The sequence below is a fragment of the Molossus molossus genome, unplaced genomic scaffold, assembly GCF_014108415.1.
Source record: "Molossus molossus isolate mMolMol1 unplaced genomic scaffold, mMolMol1.p scaffold_m16_p_1, whole genome shotgun sequence".
In the NCBI taxonomy this organism is placed as follows: Eukaryota; Metazoa; Chordata; class Mammalia; order Chiroptera; family Molossidae; genus Molossus; species Molossus molossus.
This window is the reverse complement of record NW_023425344.1, coordinates 224917234-224941298: the sequence shown is the minus strand read 5'-3', so window position 1 is coordinate 224941298 and position 24065 is coordinate 224917234. Positions and strand designations below refer to the sequence as shown.

Below are 24065 nucleotides of genomic sequence, written 5' to 3'. Positions count from 1 at the left end.
TGTACTTTTGGCCAAAATGCACACAGATGATATTTTAGGTTGAAGAAAATCTGAGACCAATTAATGATTGAAGCCAGGAAGCTGGAGGGAGGCTGATTCCAATTGGGTGGGACTCACTTAAGCCAAAGCAAAAGGGCTCTGAGGAGCACACAGCACCGCCGCCTCCCCGGGGAAAGGTGGGCAGGGCGGTGCCGGCTGAAAGGGTGGGGCCTGAAGCCATGGGCCTCTCAGGCCTCGGCTTTCCTGTTGGTAAACAGCGCATCCTGCCAACCTCCGCAGGGCAGGGCCAAACAGCATCAGCTCCCTCCCGAGGCAGTTTAGGAATGAAGGTAAGGAAATTCCCCTCCCCAAATAAACAATTTTTAAAACTTTCCTTTTCCTAGGAACAATGACATTTGTCATGACAATGAGGGGAAGCGTGGGCTACCTGAAAGAGTTAAGAGCTGAAGGAAAGAGAGGCAGTTGGGCCAGGGAACCTTGTCCGAGGGCCCGTTTCTCTTTAAATACAACAGATAAAGATATTGTGCAAAAAAATAAAGACATTCACATTTTAGCAGTTAAACTTTATTTTACTTTTTAAAATTTTTACTTTTTTTTCTCTTTTCTATAAAAGGCAGATGATTGTTGGTCTGCAAGTGTTGTGTGTGCCCCGGAGGAGGGCGGAGTCGGCAGGGAGGAGGGAGGATGCGGCCAATGGCGCGGGGCTCCCGGCGCCCGGCCCCGCCCCTCGGCCTAGCTCATGTCTATGGTGTTGAAGACCCACTCGGTGAACTTCTTCAGCTTGTCGGAGGCATTCTGGGACTCCTCCTGCAGCCTCAGGTTGTCCTCCCGCAAGTGCTGGACTTCTGCCTGCAGGTGGGCTTTGTCTTCCTTCTCCTGAGGCAGAGCAGAAAGGGACTGAGAGCCCGGCCCACCTCGCCAGGTGCTGGGAGGGGTGGCCGGGGTCTGGCCGCACCCTCCGCCCGGCTCCTTCTTCATGCACTAACCGCACTAACCATCTACATACAAGCCTGGTCCTGGGTGTTAAGATACTCAAATCCAGGGAACGGGACTTCCCGCGAGATTCACTACGGGTTTACTTTGGAATGTAAATAACATGTGTTTTAATGTCTTTGTTAGGAAGGGCTGTCTTAATATAGTCAAAGCCGCTCAACAAACAAAACAAGATGCGGGTTTCTGGGCCCGAGGCACAATGACATGTGGGTCTGGGCTACTGACCCACTCATTATATAAGGGGTGGGAGGCCCGAGGGGCTCAGAGCGGGCTGGCTGAGGCTCGAAGGCTCCCACAAAAGGGAACAACTGAAGGCCTTCTCACTACGTGTGTCCATGGGAACCGAGCTCCGTGCAGCCCCCAACACCCACCTCATTCCACTAACACTACTTAACAAGGGCCGTCTGCACGGCCTGGGGAATCTGCTTTGAGAAGATGCATTTACCTTCTTCAGATCTTCCCGAAGCATCTTCAGCATCCCTTCTAGCTGGTCCACTTTGGAAGCCAGAGTGGGAGAGGAATCCTTACTGCTGGGAACAACAAACACAAGTGCCTGTTGGCAGAAGCCTCCGTCGCTGGGTCTGACTTTTTTTAAAAAAAATGAGGCGGCTGTATTTGTAACAGTTTTCAATGTCAAACTACTCAGGATGGCAACACGGTGTGCATTTTCACTTTAAAGAAGAAAATGGTCACCTCAACAAAAGGGTATAGAAGTGGAACCACAGCCAACCGACAGCTTCCCTTGCTACGGATGCTGCATTTTTGTGACAGAGGATAGACAGGAAGTGAAGACGGCCTCCTTGGCAGAAGGGGTAGCTTCTGGCAGGTGGAGCTGTGAAACTGAAATGATGCCTATCTCTGTAGTGGCTCTAAGAGGAGGGGGTGGGCGAGGAATTGAGGTAAGTCCCACCTCGGGGCCACCAGCAAAGGGCAGTTCTCCAGAAAATAGTCTGTGACCACGATCCAGCTGCAGGTAAGTTACTGGGCTCACGTCTTAAACATAAGTCTATTTTTTAAATATTAAAAAAAAATTAGTCTACATGTTTTGAAAGCTTGTCAGTCCACCCTTAATGTCTTATATTTTTTGCTATTATGATCAGAGAGGTGCACACACAGTTTTCTTATTTAAGTGTTAGTAATGCCATGTTGGAGGAGAAGGCCACCCACTGGCTCGAGATTACACACGGGGCAAGGGCCGAGGACCCTGGTCAGCTCTTCTTCCCCTGCTCTCCTCGACTGACCCCAGCTGGGCAAACCAGAGCCTGCAACGGCCGCGTCCCGGGGTCAGAGGAGGCAGGCGGCGACTCTGAATTTTTGGAATCATGGAACAGAAGGTTCTAATTCTTGACCTAAAATTGAGCTGTTTGTTGTCTTCTGCTAATTCTAAAGCTATAGTAAGCCCCAAAGGCAAAAACTTCACGGTGGCATGGAGTGCCACAGGCTGCAAGTAAGTGGAATGACAATGACCTTCGAACTTCTAAGACAGGAACCACTTAACCCCTGACAACAAGTGGACTTTCCAAGTAAGTGGTCAGCTGCGATCACAATCACTCAAGATGGTTGGGTTTGGATGGGATGACGGCCAAAGACACGGAAGAGTACGGGTGGCTGCTGCTGAGCAGAGTCCGGGGTGGGGGTCCTCCACCGGCCGCCTGGGCCACCCTCCGCCTCGGCAGGGGTGACAAGGATGGAAGCAACTCATCGTAGCCAATCTTGACTTCTGGAAGTTTGCAAAATGAATTCTGTGTCTGGGTGAACACTGATAATTTTTTAAAACATATTTAACTTCATAATTTGCATTTGTTCATCCACAATGAACAAAGAGAACAGCCAATCATCACCTTCCTCTTATGATTCTACAAAGGTTTAAGAACTGCCCACAATCCTTTCTCGAGAAAAGGGACTTGGCTCCCTTAGACTTGTTTGTTGGCGACCCCATCCTAAGAAGGTGCATTCTGGACTCTCCCCCGAGCCTGCAGTTCTCAAGTCATCCACAGCCAAGCTAACTGCCACTCTCCTCCCGGAGCTGTCCGAGGCGACGAGCGAGCCGTTCCTCTCGCACTTGCTGTGCAGACAGCACCCCTCGCAGACCGGCCCAGCGGAGCTGCAGGCACAAGCTGACCAATCGGTGCCATCGGCTCCCACCTCACTGTGCCTGCCGCTGTCTGTTCCTGACCAAGTTTCACAGATGCCTGGATTCTTAACCATCCTCAGAGGGTTTAAGGGAAGAGGTGTCAAACTGATGAAACTATCTGACTACGTGTTCTACCCGCCTGTAGGGTGCTGTAAGATACAGTAAGTCTACACTTAACGCCACGACAAGTTCTGCAGCTTGAAGTGAAATGACACATCATAACCAATCTTCCTGAAGGCTTGCTGATATAACCAAGAGTGAAGTTCCTACGGCCTCTCAACGTGAGACCGACGCGGTGTTATTCAAGGACCTGTGGTATAATGGTGTCACACATGCATCCAGTACACTTTCCACCTGAAACGGAGTGGAAGTCAGCCTCTGGCCTATTAAATAGAAGTCCACGTTCTTAACTCATAAGAAAAGCCGTGAGCCTCAGTCATTGCTTATTTATTTTACAGACAACCTTAACTATCCTGCCGACGAGATCTGATGCAGGTACATTTATGAGCATGGCTGACTCTAGGACTAAAACCACACAGGAATCTGGGATATTTTAGTGCAAACGATGCTTCTGACCTCACCTAATAAACCCAAGGGTATAAGTGTATAATGGCATTAAATAAGGAAGAACACTCGCAATTGCCGCTCTAAGTCATCACCGACGCTGAACTGTGTTTGCAGTATTTAGTTACAAAGTGTTCTATCTAAAACGTGGAGTGTCTGGCACTGCACTGATGAGCTTCTCAGTTCACACGTGGCCTCCATCTGCTCTTCCCATGTCTGCGGGCAGTGTGGTGATGTGTGGTGCAGAGGGGTGACCTCACCACTGGGTGACCCACCTGCTGTAAGACTTCATCTGGGCCAGGGCCTGGTCCTCAAGCTGGTCGCTGTTGGAGGCAGCACTCATGGGGCGATGGTGTTCCTCACTAGCAGCAAAGAAGGAGGCTCTCTGGACTGGAAAGGAGGTGAGAAACCACTCAGTAGCGTGCAAACGGCCTGGGCCCTATCCGCAGTCGGCAAGTGGCCCCACGGGCCTCATCAAGGTGCCGGGAAGCAGGGCCAGCCTGACCCCACAGGGACAATGACTGATGGAGTGTGTTATGGGCAGCAGCACTCACTCTTTTAAGAAACAGTCGTTGTGACCGATTTTGGTCCTCCTCCTGCTCATCAAAGTAGCATTCTGTCCAATGTTTCCCTAGAAACAGGCCTTGTGCCCATTTCCAGACCACAGCTCTCCACTCAGGGATGCCATCAAATGCATTAAAGAGCGAGTGCCGAGCTTCTTGAAGGGTGTTTTCCCTGAGAAACCATGGTGGGCTGCGACCTAAGTGCACACCACGCGTGTTTCGAAGTGTCTGAATAGCTTTCAATTCTTCAAGGAAGAACAGTAGAAACAACCCCCATCCCCCAAAGAAATCATCTGCTATCATCCTCATTTTATGAAGACGTACTTAACAACAAAGTCTGCAATGATAATCTTAGAATGAGGTCAGTCTACTCCAGAAAAGGCCCCAGACCTACGCCAGCATGCGGCACAGCGCCACCTATAGTGCTACAAACTCAGCACCGTCGAAGGACCACAGGCCCAGAGTGAGCACTCAGCCAGGGACTGGCACGGGAACAGTACAAACAGGAAACGTGCCACCACCCACGGGAGGCATGGAGGAGAAGGGCAGAGAGCACCCAGCATCTGTTGGGATGGGGGCGGGGCCCAGCAGGACCAGCGTCCTAACAGATCCAATTGTGTGTTCAGCAATGATGTCTTTACGATGTGACGAGGGACCATGTTCTTCTCAGTCCCGTGACGGCTGGGGTCCCCCACCACCTGCCCTCCCCATATTCACGTTATGAATTCCTTCGCAGAGGAAGCGCCAGGCTCCTCTGACTGGATCGCGGGGTGCGAGAAGTGAACCCTGCTGCGTGCTCAGCAGCTGTGCCAGCAATGTGGTGTGCTTCACTGTGTCCGAGGAAGCCGAGCGGACAGAGACTGACCAGAGCATTCACCCCGCAGCGTGGCCCTGCCAAGGCCGCAGCTGGACCCCGCCATCTCCAGGGGACTCACCCTCATAGGCCTTGGCGGCGTCCACCAAGTTGGACCAGTCCAAATCCGCAGCAGCGTCGGGCAGGGGCATCAGGCCGGGGTCGGGCATGGGCCTCCGGGCCTCCTGAACGTCAGTGAGAGAGCTGTCCGACGCCGAGAACTCTCCTGCAGGAAGAGGCGAGGGATCAGACATTCCCCTGCTCACAGGAGAACCACGGGAGGCGGACCCATTTCCTAACCGTAGTTGAAAACAGAGCTCCCCCATTTCCTGTTACCATGATAGGAATGTAAGTCACTCGGTACCTAGAATCAGTTTCCAGTCGAGCAGGTCATTAGTGGTCATGTCAAAGCTGAGTTCACCTACAAACTGGCTTCCTCCCGTCTTAAATCGTGCTCTTTATAACCTCCTATCTCATTTCTAGCAATGTGACTCGAGGAAAAGTCAGTTTTTCACTGAGGCAACATGTCTGCTGTTGCAAGAGCTACTTGTCTCCAGCATCTCGCTTTTCCAGTCAAGGGATTCGGACTGGAGAAAGGGATCCTCCTCCTCCCCAAGGACACGATAAGCTACTCTTGGGGTCGGTTTTGGGTTATAGCAATCCAACATCCCAAACCCTTCTAAAGGAGTAATTTTTCTTTTTTGTTAATCCTCACTGGAGGATATTTTTCCTTTGCTTTTTTGAGAGAGAGTGGAAAGGAGGGAGAGAGAGAGAAACATTGATGTGAGAGAGACACATGGATTGGCTGCCTCCTGCATGACCCTGACCAGGGCCGGGGATCAAACCTGCAACCCAGGTATGCGCCCTTGACCAGGAACTGAACCCAAGACCCTTCGGTCCAGGCTGATGAGCTAACCACTGAGCCAAACCTGCAGGACTTAGTTAATAATTTTTAAACTACAACTACTAAGCCATCGTAATAGGGAACCCGTTGCTGAGCCCGGGGCAGGGAGGAACAGCTGCTCAAGTTCACCTGCGGAGAAGAGGGAGGGCTGGTGGGGCTCAGGAAACGCAAATACTCTCTCTAGGGCAGGAGGCGGTGCACAGGAGGGTGCAGACTCCTGAGAAGGGCTGCCCTCGGAGGGGACTGTGCCCTGAGACCCCTGCGGGCAGGAACAAAGCGAAATGCTCGGCTGACGTGTGCGGCAACTCCAGAAAACACCGTTTACAAGGAGTTAAAAAGCTTCGTCAATTACGAGAGCCTGGTAAACCAGAGTATATTTAGTGCTCGTCTTCCCTTTCAAATTACATGAAGAACTGCGCTCAAGCGCAGCTGCTAGTTATTAATGTGCTTAAAACTGGCAAAATTATGAGTGAATGGAAATCAACAAATCCTGCCAGATATGAAATACTTAGTTCTATTTAAACTTGCTCCCACCAAGGGTAAATAGGTGGAACAGACAATTTTGTGTGTCACTGATAACCCTCTGCCCCCTTTATTATGGGCTCAAATTTCCACATGGGGAAAAGAGAAGTCCCCTCTCCACTGCGCACACTGCCGGGCAGGCGGTATTCACACCCAGCGAGGCCGAGCTGCGGGCCCGCCCACAAGGATGGCCCAGGACACAGGGCCCCGGCGCTGCTGCCTGCCTTTCAGGAAAGAGATGAGGGGCGGGTGCTCAGAGGAGGCTGGTTCTCCCCCGTCCTCAGGGCCAAGCCTTCACCCCAGTTCCGTTGGCTGAATGACTCTGTGTGGGTTTCTGGGCTGCTCTCAGAACAGGAGCGTCAGACCACAGGGCCGACATGCGCAGAGAAGCTTCGCGAAGGTCTGGGGGAAGTGCAGGGGGTCAGGGCAGCAGCAAGGCAGATAGAAAGAGGAGCATGGGATTCAGGGGGAGTGGCCCCGTGTGGGGACGAAAGGGATGAACGGTTTCTGGCATATCCAGTCACTGCCAGAAGGTTTTTTCTATAGTCTGGATGGTAAACAGTGGACATTTCTTGTGTCAGTTTTGGTTCTTTGGGGATGACCACCTGGAGCAAAGAAAAATAAGACTCAAGCTGCAGTTGGATGAGGGGCAGGGAGAAGGGGAGGTGGCAGATCCCTGAGGGTGCCGGCCGGGTGGGGGCGAGGAACAGTGAGCAGGTGGGAGATGGTGGAGGAATGGCCATGGGAGTGGGCTGAGTTCACAAAAGATGCAGGAGAGAGCAAACCAGGCAAGCAGCAGTTTAAAGGAAATACTGCTCCAAGAAGCAGCAAAGGAAAAGAAATGTGGGGATAAATGGACACAGAATTCCCAGAGTAAGAAAGGGGGGAGAAGGGAGTTGGGTGAGAGCTGCATGTGTGATGAACAGGCAGGAACACAGGTTCCACAGCCGGTACCCGCTGTGCTGGGTCACAGCGGGACGGGAGGTGCAGAGCCCTGGGATGGAGGTGGGCAAAGAGAGGAGAGAGGAAAAGAACACATTGAATCCACAGTCCCAGAATATGACCCCTCATCAAACTGGGACCTAGTTAGGGCCCAGAGCTGACGAGGCAATCATGAACCAAAGGCGAGAACATGGAGGCACCCTGTGATCGATATGCCTTTCCTTAAAGTACTTGCTCCCTGAATGAACCCACAAACAAGTGGTTGGACACCACGGGCAATATCCTCATAGCCTGGGACAGAGAGAACAATGCAAGCCCAGGTTCTAACAGTGGTTGGAAGGAGGCAGTGGATACAGTATCTAAGAAATAAATAAACTACTGTTAGCCAAATTTACCCAATCTGGTAAAAATGCTAATTCTCAAAATAAACCTTTGTGTTCAAATTCAATTTCAGCACGTCTTGAGGAAGGTCTGGAAAGCTGTCCTTTTTTTTTTTTTGGTATGTGCCCCTAGCGGGAACCGAACCTGGGACTCTCTGGTCTGCAGGCCGACGCTCCAACTGCTGAGCCAAACTGGCCAGGCCTGGAAAGCTGTATTTTTTAACCAAGATCTGATAGGGCAGCTTTTACACATGTCTGGTGCCCAGGTTTCTGCAACTTCATCCAGGGGAGGTCCCTTGATTGCCTGGCATTCCTGGGTCCCCTGGAACTGTCACAATCAGGGCACTGCACAGACAGCAGACTGAAATAAACTCCAGTCTTTCTGTGAAAGAGGCTTATTTGCTGTTCTGGAACTTTGGCCCAGGGGGAGGTTCAGATCTGGCACACTACTGGGGGCTGGCCTATGAAAGGGCTCTCGGGGAACAGAGGCTGATGGATGCCATCTTTTTTCTTTTCCTCACTCCAGCTCACCAGTATCTCCCGAAAGAAGTTTATACACTCATCTGGCACCTTGACTTTGTGACTGCCGCCCAGGTGACACTCCCGATTGCTTGGTTCTGGTGACCAGCAGGACTATGTGTGCAGTCCCACAGGACTATGCATTTGCTGCAGTTGGATCTGGCTTCCTATCAGTCTGAATGTAAGAACTGCCTGAGATCCCCCCTTTGGACCCTAACAGGTTTTGGCACACCCTCAACTACGAGGAGTCACTGAAAACAAAGTTGGTTGCTTGGACATCACAGAGGTTTGTGAGAAAAGACCTCGGGCGGGATGAACAGTAAGGTTCATGAACGCACTCCTTTAAGACTCGCAGAAGTGGCTGTTTCATCCAGTATATAGAAACCAACAGAGAGGCAAGGAAGACAGAAAAACAGAAAAATATGTTCCAAACAAAAACACAAGATAAAACCTCAAAAAAGGTTAAGTTATTTACCCGACAAAGAGTGAGAACTAATGTTCATAAAGTTGTTCACTGAACTTGGGAGAAGAATGGATGAATAAAGTACCAAATGGAAGTCACAGAGCTGAAGAATACAATAACTGAACTGATGAAACACAATAGAGAGGTTTAAAAAGAGGACCAGTGAACTCAAAGACAGGGCAATGGAACTCAATCAGAGCAGCAAAAAGAAAAAAAGAATAAAAGATTGCTCTAAGGGACTTACCAGACAACATCAAATGAACCAACATTCACATTGTAAGAGTCCCGAAAGGAGAAAAGAGAAAGAGGAAAAATAAAAAACTTACTTGAAGAAGTAATGGCTGGCTCTGGCCAGCTTGGCTCAGCAGTTAGAGCGTTAGCCCGCGGTCTGGAGAGACCTGAGTTCGGTTCCCGCTAAGGGCATGTACCTCGGTTGCAGTTTGAGTGGCAACCACTCGATGTGACCCTTTCACGTTGATGTTTCTCTCTCTCTCTCTCTCTCTCTCTCTCTCTCTCTCTCCCACTCTATGTGAACAAAATATCAAAAAATGTCCTCAGGTGAGGATTAAAAAAAAAGTAATGGCTGAAAACTTTCCTAACCTGGGGAAGAAACAGACATACAGTTCCAAAATGTCATGAGAGTTCCCAATAAGATAAAGTCAAATGGACCCTCACCACATTACAAGTCAAATGTCAAAAGTTAATGACAAGGAATGTTAAAGCAGCAAGAGGCAAATAACGTGTTGGGCGCAGGGGAGTGCAAGGAGCAGGTGTTCCCGCAGAGATTTGCAGGCTGGAAAGCAGTGGCACGATACATTTAAAGTCCTTAACAAAGAAACTTTCAGCCAAGACTACACTCCTTAGTAAAGCTGTCATTCAGAGTTGCAGAGAATGAGTTTTCCAGACAAGCAATTGCTAGAAGAGTTCAACACAACTAGACTGGCTTTACAAGACATGTTAAAGGGACATCTCTATGCTGAAAAGAATGGATGCTAATTAATATCGCGAAAACATGGAAGTATAAACCAAGAAAAACTGGAAAAGGTAAATACATAAAAATAGATTAATCACTGATAAAACTAGGATGAAGGTTAAAAGATAAAAATAATAAAAATAACTGTAATAAGTAAGGGATACACAATATAAAACTATGTAAATTCTGACATCAAAAACAATATTGGGTGAGAGAGTATAAGTATAGTGCTTAGGAATGCATTTAAACATAAGTTGTTAACTAAAAATAGACTGTTATAAATGTAAGTTGTTATATGTAAGCTTCATGATACAAGACAATAAAACCTATTGTAGATACACTAAATATAAAAAGGAATCTAAGCACAGCACTACATAAAGTCATCAAACCACAAAGGAAGAGAACAAGAAAAAAGAAACGAACAGAAGAATTACAAAAAGACAGAAAACAATGAACAAAATGGCAATAAGTACATACCTATTAATAATTACTTTAAATGTAAATACACTAAATGCTCCAATCAAAAGACACAGAGTAGCTAAATGAGTTAAATAAAAAAAAAAAAGAAAACAAGCCCTGGTCGGTTTGACTCAGCAGTTGGAGCGTTGGCTTGCAGACCAGAGAGTCCTGGGTTCGGTTCCCGCTAGGGGCACGTACCCCTCCCCCCCAAAACAAAACAAAAACAAAAACAAGACCCATCTATCTGCTGCTTATAGGAAACTCACTTTGGAATGTAAAGATATCCCAGGCAAATGGAAACCAAAAGAAAGCTGAGGTAGTTATGCTGATATCAGATGAAAAGACAAAGGATGATAAAAACATCAACCCAACAAGGAGTTACAACATTTGTAAATATTTACACATTAACAGAGGAGCACCTAAATATATAAAGCAAATATTAACAGACCAAAAGGGAGAAGTATTCCAATACAATAATAGAGGGGACTTTAATACCCCACTTATATAATTGGATAGTTCTCAGCCAATCAGAAAATCAATAAGGAAACACTGACCTTAAATGCCACATAAGATGAGATGGACTTAACAAATATATTAAAAATATTCTATCCAAAAGTGACAGAATACACATTCTTCGCAAGCACACATGGAACATTATCCAAGATAGATAATATGTTAGGCTACAAAACAAGTCAATGAAATTTAAAAAGATTCAAATCATATCAAGCATCTTTTCCCACCATAATGGCATAAAACTTGAAATTACAGTGCTACTGAATAACCAACAAGTCAAAGAAGAATCGTAAAGGAAAATAAAAAAAAATACCATGAGACAAATGAAAATGGAAATACAGCCCTGGCTGGTTTGGCTCAGTGGTTAGAGCATGGACCTGTGGTCCAGAGAGACCTGGGTTTGGTTCCTGCTAAGGGCACACACCTTGGTTGCAGTTTGTCCCCGGCCCTGGTTGGGTTGTGTGGGTGGTAGCCACTTGATGTGTCCCTTTCACGTCGATGTTTCTCTCTCTCTCTCCCTCCTACTCTGTCTGAACAAAAAATAGAAAAATGTCCTCGGGTGAGGATAAAAAACAAACAAACAAGAAAATGGAAATACAACATACCAAAACGAATGGAATATAGCCAAAGCAGTTCTAAGAGGTAAGTTCATAACAATAAATGCCTATATCAAGAAACAAGAAAAATCTGAAACAACCTAATTTTACACCTCAAGGATCGAGAAAAAGAAGAACAAATGAAGCACCAAATTAGGAGAAGGAAGGCAATAAATTACACAGAAACTTTAAAAAAAAAGATGATTAGTAAAACTAAGAACTGGTTGTTTGAAAATACAAACAAAAGAGACAAACCTTTAGCTAGACTCACCACAAGAAAAAAGAGAAAACTCAAAATCAGAAATGAAAGAGGAGACAGTAACTGATACCACAGAAATAGAGAGGATCACAAAGACTACTATGAACAATTATACACCAACAAATTGGACAACCTAGAAGAAATGAAAAAATTCCTAGAAACATATAACCTACTAAGACTGAATCATAAAGAAATAGAAAATCTGGCCCTGGCCGGTTTGGCTCAGCGGTTGGATCATTGGCCTGCAGACCAGGGAGTCCCGGGTTCGGTTCGGTTCCTGCTATGGGCACGTACCAAAAAAATAAAAAGAAAATCTGAGCAGATGTAAAGGAGATTGAATCAGTAATCACAAATCTCCCAACAAACAAAAGTCCAGGACCAGAGGGCTTTACAGGCAAAACCTATCAGACATTCAAAGAAGAATTATAACCAATTTTCACAAACTCTTCCAAAAAATGGAAGTAGAAGGGACAGTTCCAAACTTATTTTATGAGGCCAGCATTTCCCTGATACCAAAATTAGATAGGGAATGCCACAAGAAAAGAAAATTACAGGACAATATCCTTGATAAACAGATGTAAAAATTCTCAACAAAATATTAGCAGACTGAATTCAACCAGACATTAAATGGATCATACACCATGATCAAACGAGATTTATTATAGGATACAAGGATGGTTCAACATCTACAAATCAATCAGTGTAATAACACTACATTAGTAAAATAAAGTATGAAATCGCAATAGATGCAGAAAAAGCATTTGACAAAATTCAACATCCATTTATGATAAAAACTCTCAACACAGTGGGCGTAGGCAGGGGTGGAGAACATCTGGCCTGCAGGCTAAATAAGGCCCACAGAATCAATACCAGCTAACATCACATGCCTCACCAAATTAGCCTGACCAAATAGAGCAGGCTAATTTTTAAGCTGATAATTTTGTATGGCCCATGAATGATCTTATAAATATCCAAATGGCCCTTGGCAGAAAAGAGCCTACAGCTAACATGATACTCAATGGCGAAAAGGTGAAAGCCTTCCCTCTAAGGTCAGAAACAAGACAAGGATGCCTACTCTCATCACTTTTATTCAACATACTACTGAAAATCATAGCCACAACAATTAGACAAGGAAAAAATAAATAAAAGGCATCCAAATAGGAAAAGAAGTAGTAAAACTCACTATTTACAGATGACACATGATATTAGAAAACCCTAAAGACTCCACCAAAACCTCTAAGAATAAATTAATTCAGTAAAGTTGCAGGATACAAAAACAATACACAAAATTTGTCGTGTTTCTATACACTAATAACAAACCATCAGAAAGAGAAATTAAGAAAAACAATTCTATTTACAGTGGCATCAAAAAGAATGAAATACATAGGAGTAAATTTAACCAAGGAGGTAAAAGACCTCTACTCTGAAAATTATAAGACATAGATGAAAGAAACTGAATATGGCACAAATAAATGGAAGGATATACCATGCTGATGGACTGGAAGAACTAATATAATTAAAGTGTCGCCCTGGCTGGTTTGGCTCAGCTGTTGGAGCACTGGCCTATGGACCAGAGAGTCCTGGGTTTGGTTCCCGCCAGGGGCACAAACCAAAAAACAAACAAACAAACAAAAAACTAATGAAAAAAAAAAAGAACAAATAAAGTAACCCAGGTATCTATAGGGATGTCTACACTACTCAAAGCAATCTACAGATTAAATGCAATCCCTATCAAACTACTAATGGCATTTTTCATAGAACTAGAACAAACAATCCTAAAATTGGTATTGAATCACAAAAGACTGCAAACCCAAATTATTTTGGAAAAGAAGAACAACGTAATCTTGAGAAAGAACAAGGCATAATGTGGAAGCATCACATTTCCTGATTTCAGACTATATCACAAAGCTCTAGTAATCAAAACTATTGTATTGGTATACAAATAGACATATACATCAGTGGAGCAGAATAGGGTCCAGAAATAAACACACACATATTATGGCAATTAATTTGCAACATAGGAGCCAAGAATAGACAGTGGGGAAGGGACAATCTCTTTAGTAAATGCTGTTGGGAAAACAGAACAACCATATGCAGAAGAATGAACCTGGATCATTATTTTATACAACACACATAAATGAACTCAAGATAGATTAAGGCCTAAATGTAAAACATGAAACCGTACATTCCTAGTGGAAAACACAGGTGGTAATTTCATAACCCACTGCTCTTAGACACACCCTTTCAAATCAGTTATGACAATGACATTGGTTATGGCAATTCATTTTTAGATTTGACACCAAAAGCAGAGGCAACAAAACCAAAAATAAACAGTGTGACTACATCAAACTAAAAAGCTCCTGCACAGCAAAGAAACCATTAACAAAATGAAAAGGTAACCTACTGACTGGGAGAAAAATATTTTCAAATAATGTATCTGATAAGGAGTTAATATAGAAAATACATACAGAACTCACAATTAAATAGCAAAAAAAACCCCCCAAAAAACGAACAATCTGATGACAACATGGGCAGAGGATCTGAACAGACTTTTCCCCAGACATTTAGATAGCCAACAGGTACATAAAAAGATGCTTAACATCACTAATCACCAGGAAAATGCAAATCAAAACCATGATGAGATATCATCTCACACCTGTTAGAACAGCTATTATCAAAGATACGTGTTGGCGAGTATGTGGAGAAAAGGGAATCCTTGTGCTCTGTTGGTACCAATGTAAATGGGTGCAACCAGTATGGCGGATTTTCAAAATAAAACTACCATATGATCTAGCACTTCTACTTCTGGGTATTTACTCAAAGAAAATCAAAACACTAACTTGAAAAGGTAGAAGCACCTCCCATGTTCCCTGCAGCATTATTTGCAATAACTAAGACGTGGAAACAATCTAAGTGTCCATTGATGAATGAATGAATAAAGAAAAGGTGGTATATATATGACGGAATATTCTTCAGCCATAAAAAATGAAATCTTGCTATTAGCAGCAACATGCTGGACCTTGAGGGCATTGTGCTGAGAACAGTCTGACAGAGGAAGATAAGCCATGAGGGTGTGGAGCATGTGACTATAGTCAACAACACCAGGTGGGGCACAGGTTTACAGTTGTGAGTACACAAACCACAGAGTTTATTTTTATATTCTTATTTACTAGTTGTATTATTTTCCATACGAACAACTAAAACTCCTTGTGTCCCACTCTGCACTGTACTACATAGCTGAAAGTTGCTAGGACAGTAAATCTTCCAAGTTCTCAACACAAAAAATAAAAAACTTTGTAATGACATATGGTGACGGATGTTAACTAGATTCAATGTGGTGATCATTTTGCAATATAAACAAATATGATATTGAACACCAGAAAGTAATAATATTATATGTCGCTTATACCTTAATTATAAAAAACAACAAGCATCCCAGGTGACTATTTTGGTCTGGTGAGGTCGAATGTCTTAGCCCGACGTTCTGGGATTACTGATGAGAAGCTAAACGAGGGAGGAGTTGGAAAGCTGAGACAATCTGAGCATGTTCGCAGAACTTTCCCTGGTTATCATTCACTGAGCAAACTGAGTCACAGTTGTCTCGGGGACAGTGGCCATCATCAGCAGGGCTATTCAATGGTTGAGGGTCAACCCATGCACCAAAAGGTCGCCAGTTCAATCCCTGGTCGGGGCACATGCCCAGGTGTGGGCCCAACCCCAGTGGGGGGCATGCAGGAGGTGGCCAATCGATGTTCTCTCTCATTAATGTTTCTATCTCTCTCTCCCTCCCCTTCCTCTCTCTCTCTAAAAATCAATGAAGAAAAATAAAATAAAAGAAAAAGAAAAACAAACTTACCATGCAAGGACTTCATCCCCAGGGTGTAAGAAGGCCTCCGCAATGGAAGAGACTTGGGGAGAGAAGGGTACGTGGTACTGAAGAGGACATCGTTGGGCAGGGCTTGGTCCAGCAGCGAAGCCCTGGAGGTGAAAAAGTGCTCCCTCTGGCCACTGTAAATACTCTCGTCCGACAATGTTCTGTGCAAGGTCCGCCTTGAGGTGGGGGTGGTAGGGAAAGGAGACTGAGGCGAGGAGAGCCCATGGAACTGGAAAACAGTGCCAAGACAACAGGAGGTCAATTTTCTGGGTCACGCACCCAAGACCCGGGTTGGGGGGAATGAGTGAGTTAGCAAACTCACTGCTCTTAGGCACACCCATCAAATCCTGGAGCCCAACAAGGAAGCACCAAGGTCCACCTCCTCTAGATCCTTAGAGCCAAAATGAGAGTTTCTAGTCTTCATATCCTGACAGCCCAGTGGTCAGTACCTAATTCAGATACGTATTTACGTGAACTCATCAGTACCATGTCATGGTGAAGAACACGATGAGGACAGGACAAATGTGAGTTGTAGCTGAACCTTGTGTCATTGACCCAATCATGTCCTCTCTCTGATCTCAGGACTATTAGGACTGGTCACAATAGCGTATTTCAGTGGTGGTATGAAATGCCACAGCCCCGGGGAACAGCCACGTGCGAGGAAGGCATCCTCAGAAGCCTGGCAAGTGGTGGGCAACAAGAGCATCTGATCATCACGCTATATTAACTAAAATAATAGGTGGCGTTTGATAAACATTAACTACTATAATTATGAATTATGAGTTTTGGCAATAATTTATTTTTTGAGATAGACTTCTGTTCATGAAATGAGAATAGGGAAGTCATCTTTATAAATGACAAGAATTTACATAGTTCTAAAAAAAATGACATATGTTCCAGATAGCTGTATCTCTTAATGGATGTATTTTGCCTTTGTGACCAGATCTGATTTTAGGGAAGATTCTCCTGCAAAGAGCAAGCTTCTGATAACCCCATTCATTGAGACACAACAGACACATCACCAACATTTAAATATCCAGCATCCTGAAAGCCAACAGAGAATCTGGTCCTTTAACAATAAAGCTCTCTTTATTCAGTTCCTTAGACCACTGTTCACCTCAGCAGGGAGAACAATGTGGGAACAGGTGGAGGAGTGAGTAGGAAGGCAGAGTCTCTGCTGCCAGAAAGTCACGGTGGGACTTTCCACGACACGTTGAAGGGGCAGCAAGAGAATCCTACCGCAACGGCTCCATTTAGAGAGCTGAGAATACAGAGTTGACACTCAGGTTCATTCATGTGCTCTGGTCTAATATGATTCCATTCAACCAACCAAGGGTTAATCAAGTCAAAACTACCCACAATGTGGTGTGCACAGTTGCTACATAAATATATATAAAAAGTATTAACCAAAGGCACTGTAAATGAGTCTCAGGTGTAGCCAATTGTGTAAAAATTGTGCTCTTTTAAAAATTCATGATGAGTGACACCCCAGGTACCTATGTGCTTGCTTAGGAAACAGCTGCTATGACCAATGCTCTGAGAGTCTAAGTGGAGGGAACTTGGTATGGAAATAACAATCGATCTTCTCACTTTACAGAGAAGAGTGGTCATTAGAGAGGTTAAATGGCTTGCCAACTGCAATCAGACAAAACAACAACAAACCTATCTGCCACCTGCAAGGCTCCAGGACAGTCACATGGGCTCCTGCTACCGAGTCAGGTCTCAGGTGTCTGTTCGCACACTGCTCTCAATCCTTCTTAGCACCTCTGGATGCAGCAAAGGGATTCCTTCCCCAGTGGGTACACCCACCCTCATGGTTCTACAGGAGAGAAATTTCCCACCAATCCTAGTTTCAGTCTCTTCGGGAAATATTAACGTACTTCACAGTAGTGAACAGCTAGCTGCCTTGAAGAGGTCCTTTGAGCAGCGTGCTTTATTAAAAGTTATAACGTCCTGCAGCAAAGGGAGGCAGGATGGGAGACAGAAGGAAGCCATCTACCAAGATGCTTTCTGTGCATTAAAAAGTAATGGGACTGCCCTGGCCGGTGTTGTTCAATGGTTAGAGTTGGGGGGGGGTGTCACAGGTTCAATTCTCAATCAAGGGCACATACTGGGTTGTAGGTTCAGGCCTTGGTTTAAGGCCCCTGCGGGAGGCAACAATCAATGCGTTTCTCTCACATCAATGTTTCTCTCTCTTCCCTTCCCTTCCTCCCTACCACTTTCTATAAAAATCAATAACAACAATAAAAAGAAGCATCAGGACTGCCCTGGCCAGGTGGCTCAGGTGATCGGAGCGCCATCCCATATACCAAAAGGCTGCAGGTTTGATCCCCCGTTCGGGTGCATAGAAGAAGCAAATGATTGATGTTTCTCCCTCCCCCACCCCCATCCTCACTCTCTAAAATCAATAAACATACCCTCAGTGAAGATTAAAAAAAAAAGCAGCAGGGCCTAGTCTTGCCCAAACTCACTAGGGGCTCCTCACCCCAGCCCTCTCCAATTCCATGCTTAAAGGTAGGTCAGACCTGAGACTGCTGAGTGGCCCCGCCCAGGGCTGCCACCCCTGGGAGAGAACCACAGTAGAATAGATGGCCACCTCGGAAGGGCTCCGAGAGAGCATCAGGCTGGGGCTTTTCAAACTACACTCGGAGGAGCCCTAAGGGCTCATCCCAGCATCACTGCTTGAGGGGAGGGGATGTTCAGGTGGGACCCAGGGGCCCATGATATCCACCCCTCCGGTCTCAGACACTCTGCTGTCTCATCCTACATATTGAGCTTCCATGCATAATTTTATTGAAAAAAAAAGGGAGGGGGAGATTTTGACCTTTAAAATCATTTGGGCACCCTGTGCCTCTATTTCAAAGCCGAGGAGCACAGCCAAGAGGTGGCACCTCGCTCCAGGTCAGGCCACTGCTCTCACCCTTCCAGCCCTCCTGGCTGCCAGTGAAACGGGGTTCCCACGCTAGCAATCAGCAGGGGTGAGGTCTTCCTAAACATTGGGTCCCACGAGCCTCTTCCTTTGGTCTCCACCCGCGTGCTGGCGGGAGAGCAGGGCCGTGGGTTTGCTGCCTGTTCACCTGCCCCTGGACGCAGCCCGCCTCTGCCCGCCAAGGGCTCTGTGACAGCTCTGCGCCTTCCCCGGCAGGAGCCGCACAGCCTGCGCGGGGCCCAGCCGCGCCGCCGCATCTCCCTCCGCGGCAAACGGCCTGCAGCGAGCCTGGCAGCTGGGAGGACCGCTCTCGCTCGCGCAGGCGGCACTTGCTGGCCAGTGAAGCCGGCGTGGTGCGAGTGGGCTCCGAGTCACCGCCTGACGCAGATGCCGTGGCTCGGAGCCGGGCCAGGCGTGACCTGGAAGACTCTCCGAGGGCAGCTGGCCTCACCGACAGGGCCTCGGCCAGGCAGGCAGATCTCAGAAGAACGCATCCGACACCAAACCAAAAGGTGTGAAACGGGAGAGAAAACAGGATATTTCCAGCCTCTGCTCCCGGCCTTTCCACAGTAATGGCTTCACCAGCAGCAGCGTTTTCTTTGCAGAGGGTCTGACAGTTATATGCTCACAACATAAGGAACGTTCACCCCTGATTCAAATAGGAATGCTAAAGTAATTCATCTTGGAAATAAAAGCCAAGACCTAAAATAATGGCAAAACAGACATTTGCTTTCAATTATTTCCAGTGAAAACTTTAAGCTTGCCCCTTTCCAAAAATGTTAAACTAAGAATTGGAGGAAAGATTCCTTTCAAAATTTACCTTCCTCTAAATCAAAGGAAAAATGTAAAATAATTTTATTTTTAAACTGGTCCTTAAACATTTTATTACACCTCGTTGGGTTTTGATGAATAAAAAAATTTCAAGTACTATCTTTTTCAAGGTTGCTAAGGAAACCATTTGTTCCCTGGGTGATGAGTCAGACTGTTAAGTGCTGGCTTATAAAACAGAAATTACAGAAATCAAGAATGGCAAGTCTTTAAAATGATTTATGATCTTAATGTTTATGTTAATAAATTGTTTCTTTCGCAAAACTCCAGAATGGTTTGGAGTCCATTTCAGCTCTGGAGATGCTGGTTTTTAGGTTTCGGAGGTGTGCCTGGCCCGCCTGGAGGAAATGTGCATGTGTGCACACAGAACAGCGGGGAGAAAGCCCGAACGGGACAAGACTGCACAGCTCCTGCCGACCGGCACGCTTCCTTGCATTCTGATTGGTTTGAAGATGGTTAGTAGTTAACAGTCTAGCTTCCATTTTCAATCGATTCTCAAAGTTCTCAAATTAAGCTTGCTAGTCACTTCAAACAGACTACCAATCATTCATCTAAGAACCTGATGAACAGAACACGTCCAGGTTTACTGCCATGACCGTCCTGGGGGTGGACCCCCTTCTCCTGGGGCTACCTGAGACTGCAGACAGAACGAGGTGCCTTACACTCAGGGAGAAATACCTTCAGGCCCCACTCCGCACTCACCCAACTCCAAGCCCCGGGAGCTGCTCAGGTCAGAGGACAAGAGCGGAGCGCCTACCTAGGCTCCTCCAAGCTGAGGTGAGCAGAACAGACCCTTCCATGTGGCAATGCAAGGTGTGGCCACGGACACAAAGAAGCTCTGAGCGAGCGCTCGGGACTTGATGTGGAGGGAGCCTGGGTTCTAGAGAAGCCAAGGGGAGCCTGGAATTCCGAGAGGGGATGGAGAGAAGGCTTTGTGATGCAGAGAGTCTGGAAAGTTCTGAAGGCAAGCGTGCAGACCAAAGAGCACACAGGCCAGGGGTATCTGTAGGAGAAGGGAACCCTTTGGACAGAAGGCACTAAAGCCCTTCAGAAACATTTCTGTCTGACGGGGCCTCAGATGCCCCTGGGGAGCTCTGAGGGGCAATGACACTGGAGTAATGATGTTCAAGAAAGAGTGCAGCTTGTGCCCGGCGGGCGGGGAGCACTGGAACAGGAGCGAGCCATGGGGTAGGGATGGTGGATATCAACCCAGACTGCAAGGATGTGGCTGCAGGTGCAGAACAACTGGAAAACACTATGAACTAATTGTCAGGAAGACTGGGTGATAGTGGGAGTGGGTTCCCACAAGGAGCCAGGAACCCACACCTCTTGGGAGGGTGTAACTGTGGTGAGCAGCTCTGTCCCACCTGGTCTCTAACTGCTATTTACCCCAAGCTCTGTCTTGTACCTTAAAGTTCTTCTGGGATTCGGGAGTTGGACTTTCAAGGTCGATGAGTTTCTTGAGATCCTCCTCAATGGTGGACTTGGAGGTGGGCTTGGGAGAGGCTCGGAGGTCCCTGGTGGAGGCACGCAGCCTGGTGTGGGCTATTTCATTGCCATCGCTCTGATGGCGCCTTGAATAAAAGGAAAGAGATGGCAGCAACTGAATCAGGAAGGTTCACTGAAGGTCACAATGGGCTTGGAACGATGCAAGTCAAAGGAGAAGTGTTATAGGAGAGAAAAGGAGAATTATTTCTGTTCAGTTACATTAGAAGCTACTGGGATAAATTCTTGTTACAGAAACGAAACCAATTTGAAACACAAAATAAAAAGTCTGATGAAAAAAATCACTCTTTTACAAAAAACAATGAGATCTACTAAGCCAAAATTAGCAACAGACTTATTAATAAGACATAGGGTATGAATCCCAACTGCAAGCTTTGTGCAGACAAAAACAAAGTAATTGAATGAATCATTCATTCTTTTTTTGCTGTACTGCTTTGTAAAGTCCTTTATAATCAGTCAGTCCTTCGTATATGTAGTCTCTTTCTAATGTCCTCTCTGGTGCCTCTTGGCCCAGTTAAGAAATAAATGGGAACCCTGGCCAGTGTGGCTAAGCAGTTAGAGCGTGGGCCTGCAGACCAAGAGGTTGAGGGTTTGATACCCAGTCAAGGGCACATACATGGGTGGCAGGCTTGATCCCTGGCCCAGCTGGGGCCATGCAGGAGGCAACCGACCAATGTGTCTCTCACATGGATGTTTCTCTCTCTCTCTCCCTCCATCCCTCTCCAAAAATCAATGGAAAAGTATCCTCGAGTGAGGATTAATGACAACAAACAAACAAAAGAACGAAATGGGAAGCTGTGATTAATATCTTCAAAGGGACAAGGGGGGTATTTGTACCAGAGTGTTGATTATTCTGAAGTTTGTTCACAATTGTCCCCCTCTTATCTGAGGTTTTGCTTTCTGCAGTTACATTTACCCATGGTCAACCATTATATGAAGGTATTAAATGGAAGAATCTAGAAATAAACAATTTTTTTTTTATTCCTCACCCGAGGATATTTTTCTATTTATCTTCAGATAGAGTGGGAGGGAGGGAGGGAGAGAAAGATTGACGTGAGAGGGACACATCGACTTGTTACCTCCTGCACGACCCCGACCAGGGCTGGGGACAAACCGCAACCAAGGTACGTGCCCTTGAATGGAATCGAACTTGCAACTCATTGGTCCGAGGGCCGACGCTCTAACTGCTGAGCCAAACAAGCCAGGGAGAAATGAACAATTCTTAAGTTTTAAATTGTGTGCCACTCTGCGTAGCATGACTGAAACCTCGTACCTTCCTGCCCAGGATGTGAATCATCCCTCTGTCCAGCATATCGACAGATGGATATACTATCCACCTATTAGTCACCAAGAAGCTGTCTCAGTTTTCAATCCTTATCAGAAAGAGACCACACTCACATAACTGTGATTACAGTATATTGTTATAATTGTTCTATTTTATTAGTTATTGTTGTTAATCTCTTACTGTGCCTAATTTATAAATTATCAAAGGTATGTATATAACAGGGTTACAAAACATATCCCCTATGAATAAGAAGGTACTAATGTATTGTATCCTAGGAGAGCTAAGATTCTCAAATCTGAATATATTACAATACATGTTATTTAAGGAATGAGGTGGGAGAAATAATTTAAGACAAGTTTTACTTAGAAAAAATAATAATAGTCTCCCTAGCAAATCAACTCTTCCTTTCCTCCTAGCCTGGCTGCCTCAGTTGTCTAAAACTGCCCCAAACTTTTCTGTTCTGTCATGTTACTGGCAAACCACCAAGTAAGAGAAGCAAAAGAATTCTTACTTTCTTGTGTCCATAAATCCCACGGAGTTTATGGTTCCTTCGGGTTTTTTCCACCCAATCAGGTACTTGCTCGTCGCGCCCTGGCGAGGGTAGAAAGTCCTGGGACCGGAGGAGGAGGAGGAGGAGGAGGAGTAGGAAGGCGCGAGCTGAGAGGCGGCGGCAGGGTGAAGCTCTTCTTTAGGGGAACTCCTGGCGCTGGTGAAGACAACCGGGCTGGCAGAGTGCCGGGAGCTCATGGTGCTGGGGAGAAGCAGGACAGAGACAAAGGACCCAAGTGTGTCGGCTGTGAGAGTATCATCCAGGACAGGCTTACGGCTGGGTTGAGAACAACGACTATTTCATAAAATATTAAGGGGGATGGCCTTCCTTGCTCTCTCACTATAATAGATAGGGTGTCCCCCCAAAAATGTATACACAATTTGAATGATAATAAAGTCCGTGTTTATTAACATACAGTTCATTTAAAAAATTTAAAAGAATCTACAGAAATGAATAAGATTTTTATCAATGCCTGTTTTTGAACTGATGCCCGTTCTGGTCCAGGCTCTGCAGATAGCGGGAAGCCACGGAATTGCGAACATCAGGAATCATGCCGTTCGATGTGTGTGTGTTCTCTTTCAGTAGCTGCCCCCAGCTCGTCGACTGTTGCTGGTTTTGTACCATAAAGTTTATCTTTTATGTATCCCCATAAAAAGTCTAGTGGATAAATTTTCTTTGTTCAAAGCTTATTCTGGATTCACCCATTATTTTAAATCAGTTAAACCTGAAAAGGAGTGAAAATTAAGTTATCAGCTATTAAAATGTGTATACTTTTTTGGGGATACCCTGTATATATATCATACAACTCAACAGAAGACAAAAATAAATCAATTAAAAATAGGTAGAGGATTTGAATAGACATTTTTTCCAAAGGCATACATACAGATGGCCAACGGGTACATGAAACGATGCTCGACATCACGAATCAGCAGGGAAATGCAAATCAGTACCACAATGAGGCATCACCTTACACCTGTTAGAGTGGCTATTATCAAAAAGACAAGAAACGACAAGTGTGGCAAGGATGTGGAGAAGAGTGAGCCACTATGCACGGCAGCTGGGATGGTAAATTGGTGCAACTGCTATGGAAAACAGTATGGAGGTTCCTCAAAAAATAAAAAATAGAACTACCACTTCTGAATATTTATCTAAAGAAAACACAAATATTACCTCAAAAACGTGCCTCCTGTGTTCACTGTAGCATAATTTACAATAGCCAAGACATGAAAGCAACCTAAGTGTCCATCAATGAATGAATAAAGAAAATGTGGTATATCATATATACACACAATGGAATATTATTCAGTCATAAAAAAAAAAATCCTGCCATTTGCAATAACATGAATGGACCTTGAGGGGATTAAGCTAAGCGAAATAAGTCAGACAAACACAAATACTGGAGCCCCAGGCAGCTCCTTAAAGGGCCTGCACACAGACTTATCGGACTCTCTCTCTC

General features: G+C 45.6%; 1 protein-coding gene across 3 annotated transcripts in view; it reads right to left on the bottom strand.

Moving 5' to 3' along the window:
* Positions 1–295: 295 nt before the first annotated feature.
* The window catches only part of SIPA1L1 (signal induced proliferation associated 1 like 1), a 355546-nt gene continuing 331776 nt past the window's right edge, over positions 296–24065 (bottom strand). For 2 of the 3 annotated variants that reach the window (XM_036252572.1, XM_036252581.1), the window contains 7 exons: positions 22571–22810; positions 20677–20842; positions 15494–15740; positions 5190–5333; positions 3967–4081; positions 1439–1523; positions 296–876 (listed from right to left, as the gene is read on the bottom strand). In XM_036252572.1, coding sequence (XP_036108465.1) covers positions 733–876; positions 1439–1523; positions 3967–4081; positions 5190–5333; positions 15494–15740; positions 20677–20842; positions 22571–22810 — 1141 coding nt within the window. In that variant the 3' untranslated portion in view covers positions 296–732. The remainder of the gene's footprint in view (positions 877–1438; positions 1524–3966; positions 4082–5189; positions 5334–15493; positions 15741–20676; positions 20843–22570; positions 22811–24065) is intronic. The other variant, XM_036252592.1, reaches the window with a different exon arrangement.